Here is a 22,919-nt window from a genome sequence, read left to right on the forward strand (position 1 = left end):
TATACAACACAGGTCGTTTTTTTAACAGTAAACGACAAATAAAGATAAATCTGTGGCTTATTCAAACATACCAAACACACATCACCACCAGGACTCTCCCTCAATACTCTCATCACATAGGCCCCTCTCTCTCTCTCCCTCTCTCTCTCCCTCTCTCTCTCTCTCTCTCAGCAGCAGAAGGAGCACCCTATAGGCTAAACAGTTGGTAGTTTCAATCCAGTCTCAGCATCCTCCTCCTCACAAGAGGAATCCCGACAGCTGCTGTGTGCGAGGTGTTTTTTTTGTCCGCTACCATGGTGGAAATTACGGATATCGTGTGCCTTCTCGTCCCGCTGGTGATGCTTGCGGGCTCCAGTGTTCAGGCCGACGTGAAGAGCGTTAAGGAGGCGGAAAAAACGGGGAATTTCATGGAAGACGAGCAGTGGCTGTCCACCATTTCACAGTACAGCCGCAAAATCAAGCACTGGAATCGCTTCAGAGACGTAAGTCCGCTGTGTTGATGGAGAGGTGCGAGGTACTGCGGTAAGATGCGCTGCTGTGGCTCACTGAGAAACACTAATGTCCTCATAGTTCAAACGCACTTACTTCCACTTTTATGGCACATAAACTTAGAGAAATAAAGTATTTTGAAATAGGTATTTGAAATTGCTCCTAGGCTTGGGCAGTATATGATAATGGAAGTCGAGGATGCCAGTATCGTCTCCATGCGTTAAGGTGTTCAACCCTGATGTTCTAGTCTTAAAGAAGAGTACTCCTCAGTAATTGTGAGTTATTCATAGAGACATTAAAGAATTACTCATGTGCAGGTCTTTGACTGAAATGTGTAGTTTGGAGAAATGGCTAAAGGTAGGCTGAACATTTTACTTTTCAAACTTCCTTCTCACAGTGTAAATTGTCCAAAGTGATTTTAGTTAGCTGCCATAAGAGGAATTAGGCCTTAACTACAACAAACAAACTAGACCACCAGTGTTAAGTGTATAGGACCTGTTTTAATTACTTTGGTAAGCAATCCACGTTTTAGTTCCCCTTGATTAGAGCAGCTACAGTGATTGACTGATGTGCATATTCACCTTCTCTGCAGACGAACTGGGTTTCAGGGATTGATTGAAGCCTGGAGGGTATATGCTCAGTGATATATTGCTGACTGCCTGTCAATGTATAGATGCACTTCTACCTCTAGCACGGTGAAATGATTACTAATGATCCCAACAGGATTTGGATTATAGTGCCGTTTGGATTGTGTTTCATGTGATTCCTGTTAATTGGGTTTTAATTGATCCAGGGTGGTTCCTGCAGCACGTGATCGGTATTGTTATTGGATTTGAAATGTGAGCAGCTGGATGAAGCATTTATACAGTATGAGAACAATGCCATTTCTTCTTAGGTGGAGAAGGTGAGCTCTCCCACATAATCACCTTCACACAGAGGGCTTTTTTAATACACATGAATACTTTTCCTTAAATCATAGGTTATAGACGTCTCCTGATTTTTTGTGAAAGATTTTTGTGGAAGATTTTTTTGTGAAAATTGGCAGCTGCCCCTCCAGGGGACGGATTAGTTTGACTGTGATTACTTAAAGAGAATGTCCTCTGGAGCTGTGCTTGTGGAAGTAATGAAATTGTGGGCATGGAAAGATTAAGTCAGAATTATTGTGGGATTATAACTCACTGGATCTTTAATTACATAACTTTGATCCAAAATGTTGGAGATGGCAGCTTGGCTGTGTGAAAAAAAAACAAACAAACAAAAAAAACAATTTTCTTCCAACTGTAAATAAAAACACCTCACCCAGTGATATGTGGAGCATCCCAAGATATAAACAGCTCAGGGAAAGTGGGATCATCCTCGCTGTAACATTTAGGGTTTGCCGTCCAGTTAAGAGATGTCTCTAACTCTCCTTTCTCCTTTTTCTTCCATTTAACATCAAAGCTGCTGTGTAACACAAATAGCCCCTGCACACTGTATCTCTTTTAAGATCATTATTCCCTGGAGTAATTTTATTAACGCGCGGATGTGTGGGTGTGCATTTGCGCCGATCCTTGTGCGAGTGCATGAGTGTGATTTTCCTGAGCTGTGCGCGTGTGTGTGTGTATTTGTGTGTGTGTGCGTTAAAGGGCAGAAGTGTTGGTGTCTCTGGTGGTGATGATGATGATGATGATGATGATGATGACAGGAGAAACATCAGAGAAGCGAACCACTGAACCTCCCCAGGGAATCGCCAATGGGAACCGCTTTGATTCATCTTGCTGCCGTAGCAACAGCAGTCTGTGTGTTGTGGTGCTGAAATGGAGCATGTATCACTGAGGGAGTTTGATGACTCTATCCCCTCACCAGTCCTGCTTCAGGGTGGAAACATTAGTGGAAACCTTCTTTTTGTACCATTTAAACTGTGAACTTCTTCAACTGAAACACATTTGAGCAACCGACCACTATTTTCTTTATGATTCCCGACGAGAGCTGCAGAATATAATGAACATTTAATTGCTTGCTTCGTGTTGGTCTATGAGGTAAAAAAAATCTGAACTAGAAAATGAGCAGTTCAGTCTGGGAATTGGTTGGTTGATATTTAAAAGAGTGCCTGTGACACACTTATAGAACGCATTCAGATTACACAAATTGATACTGACTTGCACAGTCCTCTGAGAGCTGAATGTTGAATATTAATCCAACACTGGAAAGCAATAATCAAAGCTGTGCAACATAAAAGACGAGTGCTTTCATTCTCCCTTTTGTACAAATATACAAAGATGCACGCAAACCCTGACACACATAAACACGCACACAATGCATAGGCTGCAGGACGTACGCTGTAAATATTTTATATTTATTCTCTTGGAAAAATGGAAAAGCAGCATCGGGATAACAGGCCCTTTCACTTCCAATAAAAATAGCCCCTGCACTTCAATTCAATTCATTTCACAGAAAGACAAGGCGATTAGATTTAACAGTTACAGTCAACAAATAATAGAATGGGATACCTTCAATCCTTTAATCTGACAGGTGCACTCAACATTTCATTCCACTAATGCACCAAATCCTGTAAGAAAAAAACAAAGAGAAACCGGGGAACATTGAAATCACTCATTGTAACTGAATGCAGAGTTGTTATCTTACAATTAGACATTGAATAAAAATGTAAATGCGACTAAAGACTAAATCTAAACTGAAATCATCTCACTTGTCGAGACGCTGTTTTTATTCATTAAAGACTATGGCATTTAATTCATAGTGTTTCCAGTCGGGTCTATCTGCTGTACGCAAACAGCAAAATCAATTTTGGCTTTACTTCCTTAAAGAAAATGCTATTGTCCATGAAATCGCCAGACCATGAAATAGCTCTGATGTTTCATTCTTAATGATTTAAGATAAACTCCAATATGGGTGATGTTTAGGATATAGTAAAAGTAGAGCGCCCAGGAGGATGCATTCATCACAGCGAGGGGTAAGTGTTTTCTTTATCCTTCTCTGTCTGTGTCTGGTAAGGTCTTATCTTAAAAACACTAGCCTCTACAGTCAGGCAGCTCTGGACCACCCCGGACCAATCCTGCCTGCACCTGTTATCCATTCACTTCATTTTTAATGAACAGACAACAGTCGCTGCCAGCTCAAAAACATCAGATCCCTTGTCGATGCAAGTGGATTAAATATGTAGAATGGTGGAAGCATTTGTGGCAGGTACTTATGGTCTTTATTATGATGTGATGTGACATTCTTTTGTACCACAGTGGTAATATTAAGAGAACATTTAACAGGAGGTTTACAGTTGCCATCTATACTCACATGCCCAATTTAAACCTCTTGTGCTCTTAAACTGGCTTCAGTCCAGCAGGATTTTAACACTTTGGTATTGCAGGTGCACTGCTCAGTGCTCCTTTATATCATTTCATCACAGCATACGAACCATAATTGTGGAGAATGGCATTTGTAACACTGGAGCCAAATACTCCATTAAAGACTATCCAGATGAACAGTAAATTATCATCACTAGCCCTGCTCTCAGTGACTTTCCTATCACACAGCCACTCAGCTACCTCTGATGTTAGAATACTGCTGCTGATGCATTAATGCTATGAATGATGATAACAGCTTATCAGACATCCATTAGTCTATCTAGTCATGCTTTGTTGTGGCATGCTGAGCTGTTCTGCATCGTACTCCAGATTATCTATAAGGCTGCAAATGCCCAGAGCTCTGCTAGCGATGTAGATGGAGTGAATTTCGATCACCTCCGACAGCTCTGGGAGAAGTGGTCTTGTTGTCCAGGATTTGGAGGGACTATTGGTGCACTGTGGGGTCTCTTGGCTGGCTACCAGAGCTCTAGGTGGGCTGTAATTGAGTAGAAGAAAAAAGAAACAGCTTTTCATTGTGCCCTACTTGCACGGCTACAGCTGCTTCCCACTGCAGTACAATAGCCACGACCGAAGGGCACAGGTGCCGCAGAGACACAGGGAGAGGATTCGCTAAATAGTGTGTTAATACAAAATTTTGTGGCAGATGCAATTGCACATTAAATTAAATACATATATTTTCATTTACAGCTCTCAGTACAGGTGTGAGAAATAGCTGCTGACAAAAAGAGAGGAAAATTCTTTGATGGATATTTCCAATGCCCCGTCGTAGAAAACATACTCTAAAGTAAGTCGGCCTATATGAATTCAGAGGTAAAACAGGATGTTTAAAACTTATAAACTTAGTTTTTTAATTAAGAATTAATTTAAACATGTCTATGCTTGTAAAATGATTGTGACACTATTGCGACTTATGTGGCTTTGGAGATTCTGTAGGGCTGGTCAACACATTTCTCCCTAAACCCAATAACAACTGAGGGGCACTAAATGCCACCCAAGTGTTATCAACTAGGTTTGAGCCGAGCTCGCGTACATACAGAAGCGATTGGAAAAATCTAATCCAGACGTTTTAGCACGAGTGCCCTCATTGAGAAAATGTTTGTAGACCATACACACACACAGGCTACAAAAAGCCTGTAGTGTACACTCCCAGTGTATGGAGCCGAGATCATTGTTTTAAATAAAGTCATGAGAAGCTTTCCCGGTCAGACTCAACATGACTGGAAGAATATTTGTTGTCAAGTTATGATATAGCAGAGCAACTCATCTGTCAAGCTTTGGATTGGTACACATGTAGAGGGTGTTTAGGGCTCTAGTAAAAGAAATACTACAAAAGCAATGGTGGGGGATCACTAGGAGAAAAAAAAAAAAGAACAAGGCTGTAGGGAATGAATTAAAGCTTTCCCACTGTGTGGAAGCTGGTAGTGGAGGGTGCTATATCAGATTTTAAGCTATCATTAGAAGCAGTGTTTAGGTCTTTATTACATTTGGGGGATGTTCCACTCTCTCCTACTTGTTCAACATGTTATTTGAGCCACAGTTGCTTTAGCAGGTTTGGTAGTCTTCAACCTAAAACTCTTTTCTCATGTAATTTTAAAAGTAGCCGAACAGGGTTATGTCAAAACAGTCTGATCACAGATTTTTCTTTACAATTAATGATACATTATTTCAGTGAATTCAATGAATCAATCAATTTCGATCCTAAATCTGCACAGGTTAATGGAAAGTGTTTACAGGCCCAATACAGAAAGCTTGGCTTGAAAGATTAATATTCAAAAGAATTTATAGCTTGTAAATGACACAGAAAACACAAGATTTAATTACATACGTAATCCCAGTGGCTGGACTTGTTAGGCACCAGACACGACAGCTTGTTTGCTGTATCACAAAAACACCAGGTTTCAGTTGACTGTTGTTGCTGATCAGGTTGTGACTCTTATTCCGACACATTGCTTTAGACTCCCTTGTCTCTAATCATTGGCTGATTCTTATCCCTTCCCTCAGGATTCTTACCCAACTCCATTGATTTTCCATTGTTGTACACGTCTGTTTTTCAGTTGTGCTTTCAGTGAAGTGTGAAGGTTCACGCTGTTTGTACCTGATTCTCTTGTGAGTTGCAGACTGTTTTCTTATTCCCTGCAGGGCCCTGGGAGACACAAGGGCTGATTTTATTAATAGATAGTGAGTATAAGGCTGCTATGATTGCCCAGAGACATTATCATCTAAGTGTGATTTTTATAGCTGTGTGTGTGTGTGTGTGTGTGTGTGTGTCTGTCTGTCTGTCTGTGTGTCTGTGTGTCTGTGTGTGTGATAACATTGAAGAAAGAATGTTGAAGAACTTAACACTGCAGCACATTAAGTTAAAAAAATTTTCATCCTGTACATTTGGTTACGTATTCACTGAAATGTAAAAGCAATTCACTTCTCATATAATGGAGTGCAATTTTCAGGTTTTGTGCTTGACCTTTTATCCATCACTTGCTGTCACAGTATTTCAGATGTCACTCATCTTTACTTGAGTGTGAAGAGTGACATTAAAGACTTTCTAGGATAAGGTAGACCATGATAAGGTAGGCCATTATTATGCATAATAAATGCACAATAGCTATAGTAATTACAATAAGTGTCACTATTCAGTTCAGATTCAAATGAATAATAATATGAAAAAATCTTTTGTGCACCAACTTCATCATGAAAGAGATTCATCGGTGAACCTGTAAGTAGAAGTGCAATGCAGACAAAATGTCTATTCATCTGTCACGTATAAAATAGAAATGGAAATATATTTAAGAAATATATAAATTATGAAACTTTCAGTGCCTTCTAGACTGTAGGGGCTTCTATTTTGTGTTTGGATTTGTAAGTCAGTTTGTACAAAATCGTCCCATGGTGCACGCGTCGAACAAACATGCACATGAAAACCATTCACTGTTGCTGAGAGTAACTTTCATATTAAAGAAAATTAAGGTTCATTTTCTTTCTTTAACTGAATTTTTTTGCCAAAAGCATATTTAAAAACAAGTTTACTGATGGTTTATTGAAAACAGGAACACTGTGTAATAATGAAGCCAAGCTTGCAGTCCCCAGATCTCCAGCAGGCAAATATGTGACAGATCTCAGAACATATAATGGCATCAAATAGAGCACACGCTGTGCTTTTACATGCAGGTAGACATGAGACATGCACTTCACAGTTGTTCCCAGAATTTTGCCCAGAAACATAAATTTGGATGTTTAATAACTAGAGGGGATGAGGATCAGCATCATTTTGTGTTATAACTGTGAGTCATTTCACTACGTCCCAGGTTTGTCTTGTGCCTATAGGAGATTCAGCTGCTTTGTCTCATTGTGTCATCCCTACCCGTATTCTGTCCATTGATCTGCTTTCCAAAAGTACTAACCCCGCTTCACCTTTTACTCACCCAGTCCTCCCAACTCTCTTACGTAAGTCTCACTCTCGATTTCATCCTGTTAGGGAGACAGACCAGACTCTCGGCGTTTGATGCTCTGCCTCTTCTCTGCAATCCTTAAGCATCAGCTCAGAGCCCTGCGTGCATGCAGACATACAGGAATCAGCAGGCTTGCTTTTCATGCCTTGCAGCCCAAACTGCATGGAGATAACAGGAGAACACATAGGATCAGAATAGTATTGAATGGGTTTTGTTTGATCTCAGACATGTCTCGTGTGCTATGTAAACCAAAGCTGTGAGTCTGAACAGCAACTGAGTGTGAGTCTCCTGGTGGGAGGAAGTGATGTGATGCTGTTTGGAGCGTCGCTGCTGAAGACAACCTGAGGGCAATGTAATTTTTGATTATTTCAGCTCCATTTCGTCAGATTTTGGGGTTCTATTTTGTACTACAACAGTATCCAACACAGTTGGTTTTAGTGTGCTTTAACAAGATGTTTGTTATGTGATGTTAAGTAAAATAGTGCATGGTTGAATTCAGGTACTTTTTTAATACTGAACTAACTGCAAGCAGGGTGGTTGGCTGGTAGCTCATTAGCTAATTGATCATTTCCATCTCTGAGAGAAATCCCTGTTGTACATGGTTTGAGTCTTTGCACCCTGATCATTCTATGCCTTTCATCTCTAAAGGAGTTCTTGCTTAAAGTCCTTTTTCTGTCAACACAGTTGACTGGAAAGAGGATGAAAAAGGGGGCTTCGGCAACTCAAGTGGGCACGCAGCCTGTCTGGAGGATGATTACAGTTAGTAGAACCTTCAGTACAGAGCGGTTCAGTCTCTTTCTCATTCGAAACCTCAGACGTTAGTATCATCATAGTCATTTTGGCAACTGTCAAAAAGTGACACATGTTTACACTGAACAAAGCCCTCTAGAGACCGTACTTATTATGGATCTTTTCTGTTGGGAGCAAAGGAGGAAGTAGTGGGACAGCTTAGAGCAACAAAGTCTTTATAGGAAGGAGGCTGTAGATGAATGGGTCATTGAAGTGTCAGCTATTAGCACAAGAGCTCACTGTTGGTTTACTATTTAATAGAGTTAGTCAGGGTTGGTTTACTTTAACTATGACAATGAAGTTTACCTAACCTTGTCAAAGTATTCAGAAATCCAGTTTTTTTTATCAATTGAAAATATAATGTCACTGACTGGAAGCTCCCGTGATGCTTGTGTTTACTCTTCGGCTTTTTATTTCTTTTTATTTTTTTTATTTTTTTTACGAGTGGAGCTCTTTTCACCTCACTCATAAAAAGCTTTTGGCCACAGAAATACTGTCATACATGAAATCTGTGAGGGGCTAGGGTCTGTGTGGGTTGAAATTAGTCATTGCATGATTTTTATGACCCTCGGTGCTCTTTTGATACAGAGCGCGGTGCTTACATTGTGGCTCTCTGCTGTTCTGCATGGGTTTGATGAATCCTCTGAAAGCAGATATTAACTGTAATTGTGAGAAAAGGTCAAGTATAAACCATCATTGGGAAAATGAGCCTGCACAGATCTCCACACGAGAGTGTTATTACTGTGTCCTTTGTTCCTGATGAGGCAGTGATGCCCTCTGCTGTCACCGTGATCAAACCCCCTCAGGAAACCACAGTGAACACAGAGTGAATCTGACAGCTGACATTCACCCAGAAACACCTGTCAGTCACACATGACCTGTCAGATAGACACGCTTTTCAGCCAGTTTCCTGTTTGTTCTCCCTTTTCAATCTACCCAACAGGCACAATCTGTCTTTCATACACTTTTTGGAGATCTCTGTGACACTGTTCTGTTCCTCCTGAGTTGAGTCCAATTTTACAGTGGACAGGCTCGTTGGATTGTTATCCTCACCCCACAGACTTGAGGGATTGTGATCTGTCAGTCAGTATTGTGGAGCCTGGCAGCAGGGTGAACAGTCTGCCATGTTTGATGTGAAGGGTAAGCTTCCCTGCTCTGTTTAACAAGAGGAGATCTATCTGATGTTATCAGGTAGATCACAGAGCTCCTGGATACAGTTGAGTGTTTTCACTCCTCTCATCCTGCTTCCTCTAATCACTTCTGTGGAAGAACCATCGCTCTTTTCATGAGGATTTTAGTCTGTGAGTCATGTTTTCGAGTGATATAACTTCTATGCTGTGTGCCAAACTTGTCACTATGCTGTGTTTCATGCTCACTTTCATTGTACACTTAGGAGAATTTATTTTCCCTGAATACATTTTCTGCAGCCTCTCTTTTATGAAATCATTGATTTCCAGTCCAGTCAGCACAGCAGGACACTTTCCTCATTGTTCCTGGCAGAAACACAAAAACAGAAAGGCTGCTAAATAATGCAAGAGCTGAAGCATCAATAAAGGAGACATGGGTGGCGTCAGATTAATGGCCAGGTTGCAAATTCTTTGAGGTCTTACCCTGCTAATGTCTGACTCTTTCAGGGCCAACAGGGTTAAACTACATAACCGACAATCATTCACGTAGCTCAGTGCCGAGTTAAGATCCAGACACAAGCCAGTTTACTGGAAGGGATTTTTCTGCCATCGAGTAGGGGAAATGAGCTCGGCGCAGCAGCGAGCAGAGGATGAGCAGAGCAACAGCGGTGGAGTGTGGTAGATTTCAACGCTCAAGTGGAGTCCTTGCCAGAGAGGAAAATATTTACCTCTGTGAAATAAAACTGTGAGGGTCAAAGAAGAAGGTCCCAGGTTTTCATGAGGGCTGCTTATTTCATGTGTTGTGTCAGGATTTATCACCTTCCGGGGAGCTGTTTGGCACACGCTTCTAGTATAGTAAATGTTTACAGTGATGAGTAAGTCATTGCTAAGGAGTAGGGGGGCGGCCGATTGTAAATATCTCGACATGACTCATTGAGATACAGCAAGTGCTCAAAAAGCATACATCTGTACCATATCCTGTGGGATAATGCACGTAAACATTTATGAATTTGGGTGTTTATCTAGATTTAATTTCTTACGTAATTCAACATAATTTTTTTATTAATTTAGATCTTATCATTAAATGACATTGATGATTGATTTTGTCAATCAGCTCCTGACTACCATTGAATAAGTCCTAGAATATAGAAAAATATCCAAACACCTGTTTGTGCACCAATGAGATTTTACCAGCATTTCTAGACAATGTTATTTTATTGTTTTTCAAGCCCGCTGGAAAATAATAAACTGATTAAATCACATCCTCAAGGTCTCGATGAAGCACATAACCTAACACTTTGTGTATTAAGATGTTTTCTTGCACTCTAACTGTAAGTGATGCTTAATTAGTTCTGAGTATTAGATTTTTTATAAGAAATACGTTTTCAAGTGCTTTAAACATGAGCTTAAAATTCTTTCTTTCCTTTTTACACTGTCATTGAATGCAGCTTAATACCCTATCTAAAATTGCATTTCTCTTATTCTCTAATGTTGCCTTTTTTCTCTCCCTCTGCTATCATTTCACCAGGAGGTAGAGGTCAGTTCTCACCAGTTTTTTTCTACAATGCCTTTTTAGCTGCTTTTGTACTATGTCTTTTTCCATTCATGTCATTTTCTTGTCTTTGTGTGCGTCTTTATCTCCACTTTCTTATCCGTCCTCAGTATCATTTTGTTCCACATCTACTTTAACTTTCCCTTTTTAATAAGAACAATTAACATTGTAATGAGGCGAAAAAAAAGTGCAGTGAACTTAAAAGGAAGTTCACCCTCAATGTCATATGTCTCACATATAGGCAACGTGTGCAGATTTGTTAGGCTCATTTCCATATAGATGTACAGCCACTGTACATACTCGTCTGTCTCCACTGGCTTGGCTAATTATCATGCTGCAAGACTAACGTACGCATTATAATCAGTGTGCAATGATAATGTTAACTACTACACTTCTCCTCTGTGGAGATGATTGAGTGTTAATCTGTCATCAACAACACTTTGCGCTCAGGCCTGCAGTGTAAATGATGTGGCTCCTCATTCCCTGCAGCTGCTAATAACTGATTGTTTTCTTCATGTTTCTGCAGGATGACTATGTGCGTACTTGGGATGAGAATCAAGGTTCGAATGACAGTAAGTCTTACACCATGTCTACTCTTTCTTATTGTGTTTTTACGTGCAGTAATAAAACTATTCTGTAGTCAAAATGCAGTTTTTAGTTGTTGATCTAGTTTTATCAACCTAAACGAACATGTAAAAAGATGCATCGTCTACAGAATTGGGCTTAGTTTAAATTGTATTATTCTCTATTTATTTGTGCTCAAACTTGTCTCACTATGCGCTCAGCAATGAGGCACAAACATAATTCCACGGATATAGGCCAGATAAGATTAAAAAATTGGTATTATGCCTTGGCTGCATGCTGATGCAGTGAAAACAAAACCACATGATTTATTGAAACTGAATGTCATTAGCCTGCACTGCAGCTTGGAGACAGAGTCTGTGGCCTGTGTTTGAACTGTAATGTTTCCCAGACTGCCAGTGGTTCATCGTTTTAGACACTGTTGTTCTCTGTTTGTATTCTGGGGTCAGCCACTGTAGTGTTTCCTCAGCGAAAAGGTTGAAAGATGTAAGCGCTCTGTTTTATCTGCCTGAGTGGATCTGATGTGCCTCCCCCAGGAAATGCTAAACACTGGCTCAGCTTCAACCCATCACCACTTGGTTCTGTTTCCTCATTTTTCTCTTTTTCTGCTGCACTTGAGCGGGCGCCGGCTGTAGAGACTGAGTTTCTGAGATCTCCTTCTCGACTGCTACTCCCTTAATTGAGCCTCTGCAAGATGAAGTCATGACACCAAGTCGTGCTCTCAACCATTGTCGCTTGATTTGCAGTTTAAATTAAGTCAGCTGAATGGCAGAGTCCATTAGCGCAATTTCCAAAGGCTTAATGGAGGACTAATTATGGTTTCCGATGAAAGGCTGGAGAGAGAAGTAAAAGCATGAGAAGAGAGTGGGATATGGGAGGGAGCTAATATGCCTTGATTTAGTGTGAGTCGACTGACATCAACATTATTTCTGCCAACTCCAAGCCGGTCTGGTGATGAGAAAATTGTGGACTGGGGGAGAATGCAAGTTGACTAGCATGGGAGAATATGATAGGGTGAAAAAGGAAGAAAGGGAAAGTGAAAATATGTATTTGTGCTCTGTTCATCTGTTAGACGGAAGCTCTAGGAAGGAGATGATTAGCCTGCAAAATCACACACACACAAAGACATGACAGGGAAACAGTTGGACAAGATACAAACTCTTATTAATGTGTTGCATTTTGATTCACAGCTGAAAGACTTGATCTGCATTTAAACATTTGAAGAACACAGTCAACCATTAATTAACCAAATGATGATCAGTTTGGATCTCAGTTGTATAGAGTTCTATTATGTAAGAAATTTATGTTGGTTGAATAATTCCATGGTCTGATATGCCCCTGGGATGTACGATCTTATAAAAGGCACTGAGCTTGTTTTAATTTTACTTTACTGGAATTCTACATGTTGTGGCTGAACGTCTTGTACGAGACGTGCTGTGTAATAAAACTGAGGTTTGCTGTAGAACAGGCTTTGTTGTTTGTCTTCCAGTCATCTGCAGCTCCAGATTTTTCTTTCTTTCCAAGCACGACAGAATGGCACAAGAAACGCCGTTTTGCTCTCCTTTTGTCAGTATTGTTGAAGGTGCGATCAAAGAGTTTTACATGGCATTAGTTAATAAAGAATGTAGTCTTGTGTGGTATTACGGGGGAAGCAACCTGAACAGCATACAGTAAATGTAGGTGGTTGAACTGTGTGTGCCTAGATTAATGAATAGGCAAAGTTTTCTATGCTTGCGTCAGGTTGGCAGATGAATAGTACTTCACAACTTTCATTTCACAGTGTACAAAGCAGTTAATTTATCTATTTCCCTTACTCTCATTTTGACACGAGTGTGCTATCTCCCTCCATTGATCTGCCTTCCTTTATGAGTGGCCTAATGAAGCGAAGGAGCGAGAAGAAGAGATTTGTCCCTTCAAGACACCAGTTAATCAGTGTGATATCTTGACTCCATGACTCAGATCAGCCTGCAGGCCTCATTTCTCAGGCTGGCAGCACGGACCGCTGCACCGCTGCGGGAAGGAAGACAGAGCATTTGAACTGTCAACACGTCTAACACACAAACAGTCGCTGCCAACAACTGACTTGAGGTGGAAATCTGCATTCAGATGCCTCGGTGGGTGACTTCACTTCAGCCAGCGCTGTGCTGAGCGAGCCAGAGGTCAGGGTAATTTGCAGTCAATTTGTCAATCCAGCAACTGATTGAATCACCTCGCTCTTATACTGTCAGACACTGCAGGTGAATGTTGTAAATTAGACTTATAAGAACAAACAAGTGTATATGCACCCGTGGGTGCAGAATCACTCAACTGTTTGTGTACAACACTCCACTAACCTGAACCTTTACACAAATGCCTTTAAGAATACCTTGATTTTCCAGACACATGGACACTTCCCGGTAAATCAATGGTTTCAGATCAATGTTAGACACTAAGCATAAGAAAACACGCTGAGTCCACACTCTACAAGGTGTAGAGTTTAATACCTCCTGAGGCTATTGATAGATATTGGCACTTGGGCAGCTCATGCACACTCTGCTGTGGTATTTTGTTGTCAGTGTCGAGTGGCCACCAAGACAATCGAGCAGCTGTTTTATTTTTTGTTCAAAAAATCTTTACTTCTGTAAAACTTCTCCATTTCTACTAATGCCTTTTTACTCAACAGTATCCACCAAATGGGTCTCTTCCCCCAACAGGGAGACTGCACAGCTCTTTTTAGATGTTGTACACAACTCTGTACTTCCAAAAACAGCCACTATAATCCCTCAGGGACCACTGCTGCCCTTCTCACCTTCACACTCTGCAAATTTGTTGTGTCACCCGCCTTCCTCAGACCACCTGGGGCTGCTCCTATCAAATTCAAATCCCTGCATGCAAGGCTGTGAAAAGATCAGCATGTTACTCCAGCTTCAGAGAGTAAACGCTCTTCCCAACATTTTTTAAAGACATGCTTCATGTCATCTTACCCCTGAATGTCCTCTAGTTGACGTTCTAATTATGCTCCAAGATAAATCATTCGCGTTTTATGTATTTATAATTGGAACTTACATTTTATACCAGTAAGTGTAGGTTCCAGTTATTTCTCACTTACACTTTTTCTGTGAGAGCAGTTTTGGGTTTAGACTTAAAGCTGCAGAAATCAGTATTTTTGAATTAATGGAATAGCTATGGAGTAGTAGTTAATTTGTTTTTCTTACAAAAGCAGAAATGTAAAAGAGACGAGTTGTAAAGACATCTCTTCACATTTACCATTGATTTCATCATCATTTAACTCGTAACAAGAAAGTGAATTTCCCAACATGTGGATCCACGGCTATGCAAAATATTGATTGTTTGGTAATGACATACCTATGACATATATCTGACTTTTTAGGATGTTTTGCATTGTGTTGGATTTAAGGCTGTCAAAAGTAGACAGTAGAGACATGTCATTCTTACTATCTAAGACAAGCAAGCACTGACAGCACCGACAATATTAGAGACTTGATGTGCACAAAGAAGATAAGAAGTTGATGATGAGCTCTGCTTGTGTTGCCCTGCCTCTGCAGGGATAAACCCTGTGCAAATCTGAATTGGATTAGACTAAAGCACGGGAGCCTAATTAGAAGAATTTTACTGCTGCGGGCATTAGTTTAATATCAAAGGAGAGATTTTCAAAAAGTTAAACTGGAAGTAGGTGGGTGCATCGGGGGTTGAATGGAGAAAGAGTGGATGCCATGAGGAAAAAATAATAAACATGAAGGTAGAGCAAGAATGACAATCGAGTGAATGAATTCCTGATATGAGACAAAGACAAAGTAATATGAAGAGAAAAGAAAAAGGTAGATTGATCGATGTGATTGCACAATGGGGGTTTCAACAACAGAGAGGAGGAGAGTTCTGAGAAACACCAGATTGAGCTGCAAATCACAGTCAACCCAGAAATGATTCCCAGACCACAGAGAGCCTGTTGCTATGGAAACGTCATCATTGCAGGCACTGCTTTAATCCGTGGAAGCCTGTTAAGTTAACATGAGGCTCAGGCAGCCACCTTATGCTTCTCTACTCACAACACAACGTTATGCCAGCATTGTAGCTGCTCGCTACTGACAAGCTTTATTTACAAATGTTTTTTCTATTAGAAGGCAGCATTATCTGTTCTGTGTCTGTATGCTGCTTTTTTCATTTCTTTGGTGTAAGTATTTGTGAATCCTCATTGGTTGGATTGTAAAATAATTAGATTTGCCTCCATTCCTACTGTGCTGTATCCTCACTAATACTACTACTACATTAAATCCTCATCCTCTGTGTAAAAGAACGTGTCCTACTTAATTGACTGCTGCCTCCTGATTCTATATGCACTCGAGTGAATTAAGCAGGGTGAAACCTCAAACCTGCCAGGAAAAGAAAGGCAGGGAGCAACAAAAGAGGAGGGAGGTAAGAAAAGAGCAAGAGCAAAAAGGCAGAGGCAGAGATAAAAGCTGGGAGATGTGTGTGATACTGTACACTAAGGTACTCACGCACAGTCAATGCCAACTGGGATATGGGGAGACCAGAGTATAAGGCTCCACTGTTGTTGGTCTAAATGGTTGAAGAGTTTGCATCTGGGCATTAATGCCTCCGAGCGTCACTATTTCTCCCCAGCAGCACAGCAGTCAGTCAGTTATACAACCAGCTCAGGCATGACGGGGGTGTATTGTTTTAGATTTGCTTCTCAAATCAGATATCTGTCGGTTCGCTTCGATAATCCTGTGATGTAGGCAGCATTAATGTATCCAGCTACTGTAGAGGACTAGAGAGAAAATCCTAAGCCTTCCTGCAAAATTATAATAGTGCCATAAAACAACGGATGAATGCATGTATGATTTACAGGCATCTCTGTCAGATGAAACCTGCAATCGTACTCTGTGAATAAGTCGTATTGTAGCGTCCAGTGAGGCCAGAGAGTGTATTTGAATAAAGGCTGAAGGAGTGCAAGAGAATAGGTCAGGCTCCAGGAGGGCTGTGAGTAACAGACAGCTGTGACATATGAGAGTGTGTGTGGGGTGCTGACACATGGTCCAGCATTAGCTGCTTGCAGATAGTGTGATGGATGGTGCAGCTTGGGCTAGACTTCAGTTTTCAGTGGTAAAGTACACTGCCCGTCCAAAAAAGCAGTCACCAGCTGGATTTAACTAAGCAAATAGGTACGAGCCTCCCACTGGACAATTACTGCATGGATGATTATTTCTTAAATGTAACTTTGTTTTGACTGGAATAAGATATAATAAGAACAATAAGGACATTAATGCAAAGATAATTTTACAAAAACGCCAAACAAACACTGTTCCCAGTGACATTGTGCTGGGTAGATTTTATGTCCTCTGACTGAGTGAAAAGTAAAGTGATGGACAAGGGAAGAGAAGAGTAAAAGTTAAAGCAGTGAGGATGTACAGTAGCTCATTTTCTATTTTTTCACAGATGTAGACACCACCAAGGACCCCTGTCAAAAGGTTAAGTGCAGCCGGCACAAGGTGTGTATTGCCCAGGGCTATCAGAGAGCTGTGTGCGTCAATCGCAAGAAACTTGAACACAGGTAAGTGTGTGTAGCCCCCAGGCAAGTACTGACTAACACTCAAATCACACACATAGTAAACCTTTTCTGTGTTCATGCTCATTAGTATGAGGTCAACACAACAAAGTATACAATCAGTGGTTTGAGCTGTTTTGGAATGTGTTTTCTTCTTGGCCACAGTGGAAATAATAAAGCACAAATGCCTGCTGTTTGATAGGTCAATACATTCAGATGACACAGAGAAGTGCGCTTTGCTTAATGCTCAGCCTGGTGCTGCTGTGCCTGTTTTCTGAATTAGCACAGCAGCCTCTGTCTCAGCTGGATAGGTTGAGCCTGAAGTGCTTGTGTCTCCTCTGTCCTGCAGGCTGAAGCAGCCTGCTCTGAGGTCTCCTGATGGAAACTGTCAGCCCTGTCCCATCTCCTCCTCTGGACCTGTGTGTGGATCAGATGGACACAACTATGCCTCAAAGGTACACTGAAGCAAATACACAGCCCAATAACTCAATATTATCAGTTTATCTACATGATGTGATCATATAATTGTACCATTTGGATGAACAATAAATCTTAGCTTCATGACGTTTTAGAGGTGTTAATTCACCTTTATATTAAATTTTAATATAGGAATTATATGATAACATTGGAATTTGCTAAGATTTAATACTAGTATATTGTATCCTACCTATGTAAATAATAGAAACTATAACTCTACCACAGCTATGTAACCTGCAACCGTGGCAGGTGTGTTAACCTAATAAACTCTCAACAATGTACACTGGTGTACACAATCTTCAGAAATGCCTACACACTAATGTATTCTTATTATCTTTGGTTGGTTAAGAAACCTTAAGCTTAACAGTGACTGATTAGCAAATGAATATTAATCTACTGATTTAGCTTATAGAGGAATGATTCTTCTGTGTTTTGGTATCAATTTTCCCATTTACCAGTTTCTTTTCTTGGATTTAATTGTTGCAATGAACATGCATTTGAAATAATCAGTGGGTGCAGGTGGGAATGACTGGCAGTGAAACTGTACAGCATCCCACTCAATAAAGAACTGAACAATATGCTCATGTGTATGTGTGGCATCACATATGTTCTGTAATGTATGGATTTATATTAGGTGTAAAAAGTGTGTTAATTAAAAACACTAAAATAATAATGATGTCTATATATTGCAGCATATGTTATACTGTACTACTATGTCTAAAAATATGTGCACAAGTCAGAAGTTGGTACATTTATCCACGCCTTGGACTTTGCGTGAAATACTGGACATGTTAACTTACTGTAAACAGCATAGTGGGATAAATAGTGACATACAGCACACCTTGTACATTCAGAGTTGAGTGGTATGAAGAGAGTCACAGGGGAATCACACAAGACAAGGAGACATGATATATGGCCTCAAAGGGACCAATTGGTGGCCTGTGGTGACTGAATCCCATGTGTTTATTGATTTATACTTTGTCTTTTAGATCACTATTTCTGACCTTGTGTGCAAGCAAAGGTTGGAAAGCACGTTCAGGAGCAACTCTCAGATTTGAATTAAAGCATAGTCACCTCATGAATATTTGATCTGTGTTGCGGCAATAACTCATTTTACTTCACCTTTGTGTCCCCTTGTCGGTGCTGCATGCATGTGTGTGTTAATGCACTTGTGTGTGTGTGTGTTTGTGTTGCAGTGCAAGCTGGAGCAGCAGGCGTGTCTCACAGGGAAGGATCTTACACTGAAGTGTTCAGGTCTGTGTCCTTGCCCAACTGCTGCCCCTACATCCAAGGAGAGTAAACACGGTAAGACAACAACAATTACAAGATGTTATCTGGACAAATATATTCAACAGGAACGTATTGGTATTGACTGCATCCTTTGCATCGTCCTTCTATTTCTCTGTCTGTCATACACAATATCCCAAACAATCATCATCACAACAACACCGTGTGCAACAATTCTCATATGCTTCTTCTGCCTCTGGCCTCCACAGAGAGCTGTACCGGACAGGATCTGGCTGATCTCAGGGAGCGTCTGAGGGACTGGTTCCAGCTACTGCAGAGCAATGCCAAACAGAACAACAACAGCAAGACGGGGGCCAGAACTACTGCAGCCAACACAGCATCAGGTTAGACTTACTACTTAATGAATCCTAACTGCATTACGAGGGAGCTAAAATACTTACAGGTATAAAAAATGTCTTTAAGTCATTAAGTCTGGTAATATATCTTAGTGAATACACCCGTCGTTGCTACCCAGGCGCTACTGCTGACTTAAAATTAAAATTGCCAATACAGCTTTTGTAAATTTAACACTAATGCTATTCTGATTTTGTCATTTATAAAACACAGTGGTTCATGAATGTCTGTCTGTCTGTCTGTCTGTCTGTCTTTGTGCTTTTAGTGCTGGACAGGAGCCTGGTGGCCAGCTGTAAGGACTCCATAGGGTGGATGTTTTCCAAGCTGGACACCAACAGCGACCTGTACCTGGACCAGGCTGAGCTGGCTGCCATCAACCTGGACAAGTATGAGGTCTGCATCCGGCCCTTCTTCAACTCCTGTGACTCCTACAGGGATGGCAAGGTCTCCACTGCTGAGTGGTGCCTCTGCTTCTGGAGGGAGAGTGAGTATTGTGGGGAGGATATGAGGAGTACACACATTCACATGCCTCTGAGCTGATACATTCCCCTTGGCACATGCATTCAAACTTCAGTGCATTCAAACTGCCCACAGGCGTAGCCACTTTTGTGTCGTGTGCTACTCCATCACTATTTATTCTCCTGTTCTGAAAACGGTCACCGCGAGGCACTAAAACATTCCTGCTGCTTGTTGACAGCCTGGTTCTCCCACTGCTCTCAAACACTGGACTTGTCAGTCAACCAGCCAGGCTCATGCAGTTCTTTGTTTGGAAAGGGAATACACAGGAATTGATTGATTTTAAAACTGCAGGAGGCCATTAGAGACATTGACATTACACTTACAAGAGAATTCAGTTTTGACTTGATCATTTCTGTCAGATTTATCGTGACTATTCCTTAATTTTTTTCTCATGAAAATTATTTTCTGCTCTTTTCAGAGCCGCCCTGTCTGGCTGAACTTGAGAGGATCCAAGTACTAGATGGCGGCAAGAGAAAGTTCGGTAGGTCTCAGACTTGAGAACATCGTCTTGAGAACATTTCGACCCAATTGGATCTGTCTTCCGTGGTTGAGAGGTTTCATTGAGCAGATGACAAGCAGGAGGCGGGGATTAGTCCTGATCAGTCTTGTGTATTAGAATTGGATATTGACAGACGGCAAAGGAAAGCTGCCATCAGTGTGTCTTGCATGTATGTGTAGGCGGGTGAATGTGTGAGTGTGTGTTTATTTGGACATGTGTCTGCATGCATGTGTGCATTGCAGATTTTGGCTCGCTGAGTCAGGACTCTCCAAGGACACAGAGCATTGAGCAAGGGGCAGCCTGACACTCAGATGTTCTCTTAAAGGCTGGACTGACAGTCTCTCATTTGTGTTACACTTTTTTTTTTTACAATATTATTAAAACAGCCTCTAAAATATGTAGTGACATCACAAATCTATCTCTCTCTGAAAGAGAAAAGAAATGTTAAGTTTCGCCTCAGTGTCGTCCTGTAATACTGTGTGTTTTTTATATTCATGTAATGATTCAGAAATTGAAAACTTTCCAATTTCTTATTCTCCCTTATTTCATGATGATTAGCTGGCCACCCCCACACCACACTACACCAACATGCTGCAATATGCTGACTTAATACTTGTTCACCCCATCTTGCTCTGTGAACATATTTGTATTAATGGAATAGCAAATTGGCTGCCACCTATGCTGCATGCTTTACATTGTCACTTGGGCTGGTTGCCAAGTGTTATAAGGCACAATGCTGGACATTTTTATCCTTGTTTTCACATGGTTTGGCGAGATTATATGCTACGTGAGGCACTTTGCCATGCCTGACTCTTTTTACTTTTACTTGTGCATGTGAATGCCAGGTCGATTCATCCCTAGCTGCGATGAAGACGGCTACTACAGGAAGCAGCAGTGTGACAGGGGGGAGTGCTGGTGTGTTGACCAAAATGGAGGAGAAGTAGCCGGATCTAGGATTCGTGGCAAGCCAGATTGCGGTAAGTCCCAGGTTTCAGCTGTCAATATATGAGAAGAATTTGAACCTGCAAGCTGAAAGTAGCAAGAAAAAAGAACTCTCCTCACTTCTCCACAGCACCCCCACATGCATTCTGCACAAGGCTTCCTTTATGTTAAAGGACTGAGGCCCACTGCAACATAACTCACTGCAGGGACCAGTGCCACATTCATGTGTCCAGACTTATTTGCATTCTAAAGCACCGCTTGTCGCTGTGAGAAAAGTCTTTCAAGATAAATGAGGGCTGGTTGGACTGAACTTGCGCCTGATAAGAATGGGTCCCATGGCAAGGTTTAGAAATAGCTATTAAAATCCAGACAAAGTCAAACACATGCCCCCTGTTTCTACCACTGCAGTCAATTTTTTTCAAATTGATTTCAGCATTTGTCGTTGGTAAAGAAGAGATTCCATCAAAGTTCAGAGGAAAAGATGCTGGACGGGGATTTGTATATACAATATACAAGATGGTTACGGTGGATAATTCAGTCTCACTGCATCGCCCCTGCCTTCTGTGTTTTCTCTCTATCTTTCTACAGATGATGAAATGGCATATTCAGGTGACTTTGGCAGCGGCGTTGGATGGGAAGACGAGGAAGAGAAAGAAGCTGAGGAGACTGCAGAGGAGACTGAAGAGGAAGAGGGAGAGGTGGGGGAGGTGGACGATGGGGGATATATCTGGTAAAGGGCCAGTGTGTAGTCCCACCTCTCTACAGGAGCATCTTGATGGTTCCAAACACAAACACATACAAATCCTGCAAAGAGATGGACATGATGAAGCTCTCACACTCAGAACAACACCGGCGTATGAAGAAGTGAGGGAGAGGTTTGCATAAGTTGAGAGAAGGAAGATGCATATGTCACAAGAGTATTTAATGTTACAGGATGTTCATAACATGGGCAAGGGAGGGGGGAAACATCACTATTAGTAAAATGGTGGGTCTGGAGTGAAGAATTTGTCCCTCATACTTGTGAATCTTTGTTCTCTTCTGTTGTATGTCCTTTGAAATATCTTTAAGCAGTTTTTAGCTAATGCCTAATGGAAACTTTAGCAGCTGCAAGTGCTCATTATGTGCTTGCATTAGAAAAAAGGAGAAATGATTAGGTGCATTTCAATAGTTCAAATTGGCCTCTTTCATCTTTTCTTTTTGCAGAACAAAATGTAGATAACCAGTTTTGGTTTTAGGCAGAAAAAAAGACAATAAAAGAGAGGAAGCCACGTTAGAATATTGAAAAGCACACTTTTGACTTGATTTGATGTCATATGCTACAGCTCATATGTGACAGTAGTGCTCTGTCCCATTCATGACTTATATATAAAAAACGTTTGTCACCCATCACTCTTTAGCTTGTATATAGTGTGTATCAGAAGACAGATTGTCACCTATTATTCCCATTATCAATGCCTTGAAAGATAAGCAGACTATGCTGCTTAGTTGACACGTGTACATCGTATCATAATGTGGATTGATTATTGTGTTTAATAAAAAAAAAATTGAATAAACTGGTCTATGTGGCCCCCGCTGGCCACCGTACATCTGAGTCTGTGCTTGTGGTCTTTCTTTATTCCTTGTACGTGTCTTAGTTTCAGTTTTGTCTTTTAACACTGATTTTTCAATACTATCCTCTTATTTTAAATATCACGATGGTGATACGAATGATAATTAGAAACAGAAACGCGATTTTTGCAGCCCAATAACGAAGCAGAAAGAAGAAAAGAATCTCTCTGTGTGCCTCTTTCGCTGAGGAATAGACTTAATTGTTGGCTCACTTCTACTCTTACCATATGTCATTCTGCAGTGAAGTGTAGCTTATATCTATGGGAAACCAGAAATGAGATACAGACCCACATGCATATCAGCACTTCTAACAGTACAATGCCTATAGAAAGCTCTCTCCC

General features: G+C 41.0%; 1 protein-coding gene across 1 annotated transcript; it reads left to right on the plus strand.

Annotated features, from left to right (window-relative positions):
* The first annotated feature begins 231 nt into the window (after positions 1-231).
* On the plus strand, positions 232-22,543 carry spock2 (SPARC (osteonectin), cwcv and kazal like domains proteoglycan 2). Its single transcript, XM_026355799.1, has 11 exons — positions 232-482; positions 10,742-10,750; positions 11,292-11,337; positions 16,784-16,898; positions 17,242-17,347; positions 18,566-18,674; positions 18,866-19,000; positions 19,276-19,494; positions 19,948-20,010; positions 20,874-21,005; positions 21,559-22,543. Exons 1-11 carry the CDS (start codon positions 294-296, stop codon positions 21,702-21,704), a joined length of 1,269 nt encoding a protein of 422 aa, XP_026211584.1. The 5' UTR covers positions 232-293; the 3' UTR covers positions 21,705-22,543.
* The last annotated feature ends 376 nt before the right edge of the window (positions 22,544-22,919 follow it).

This window comes from Anabas testudineus, chromosome 15, assembly GCF_900324465.2.
Source record: "Anabas testudineus chromosome 15, fAnaTes1.2, whole genome shotgun sequence".
Lineage (NCBI taxonomy): Eukaryota > Metazoa > Chordata > Actinopteri > Anabantiformes > Anabantidae > Anabas > Anabas testudineus.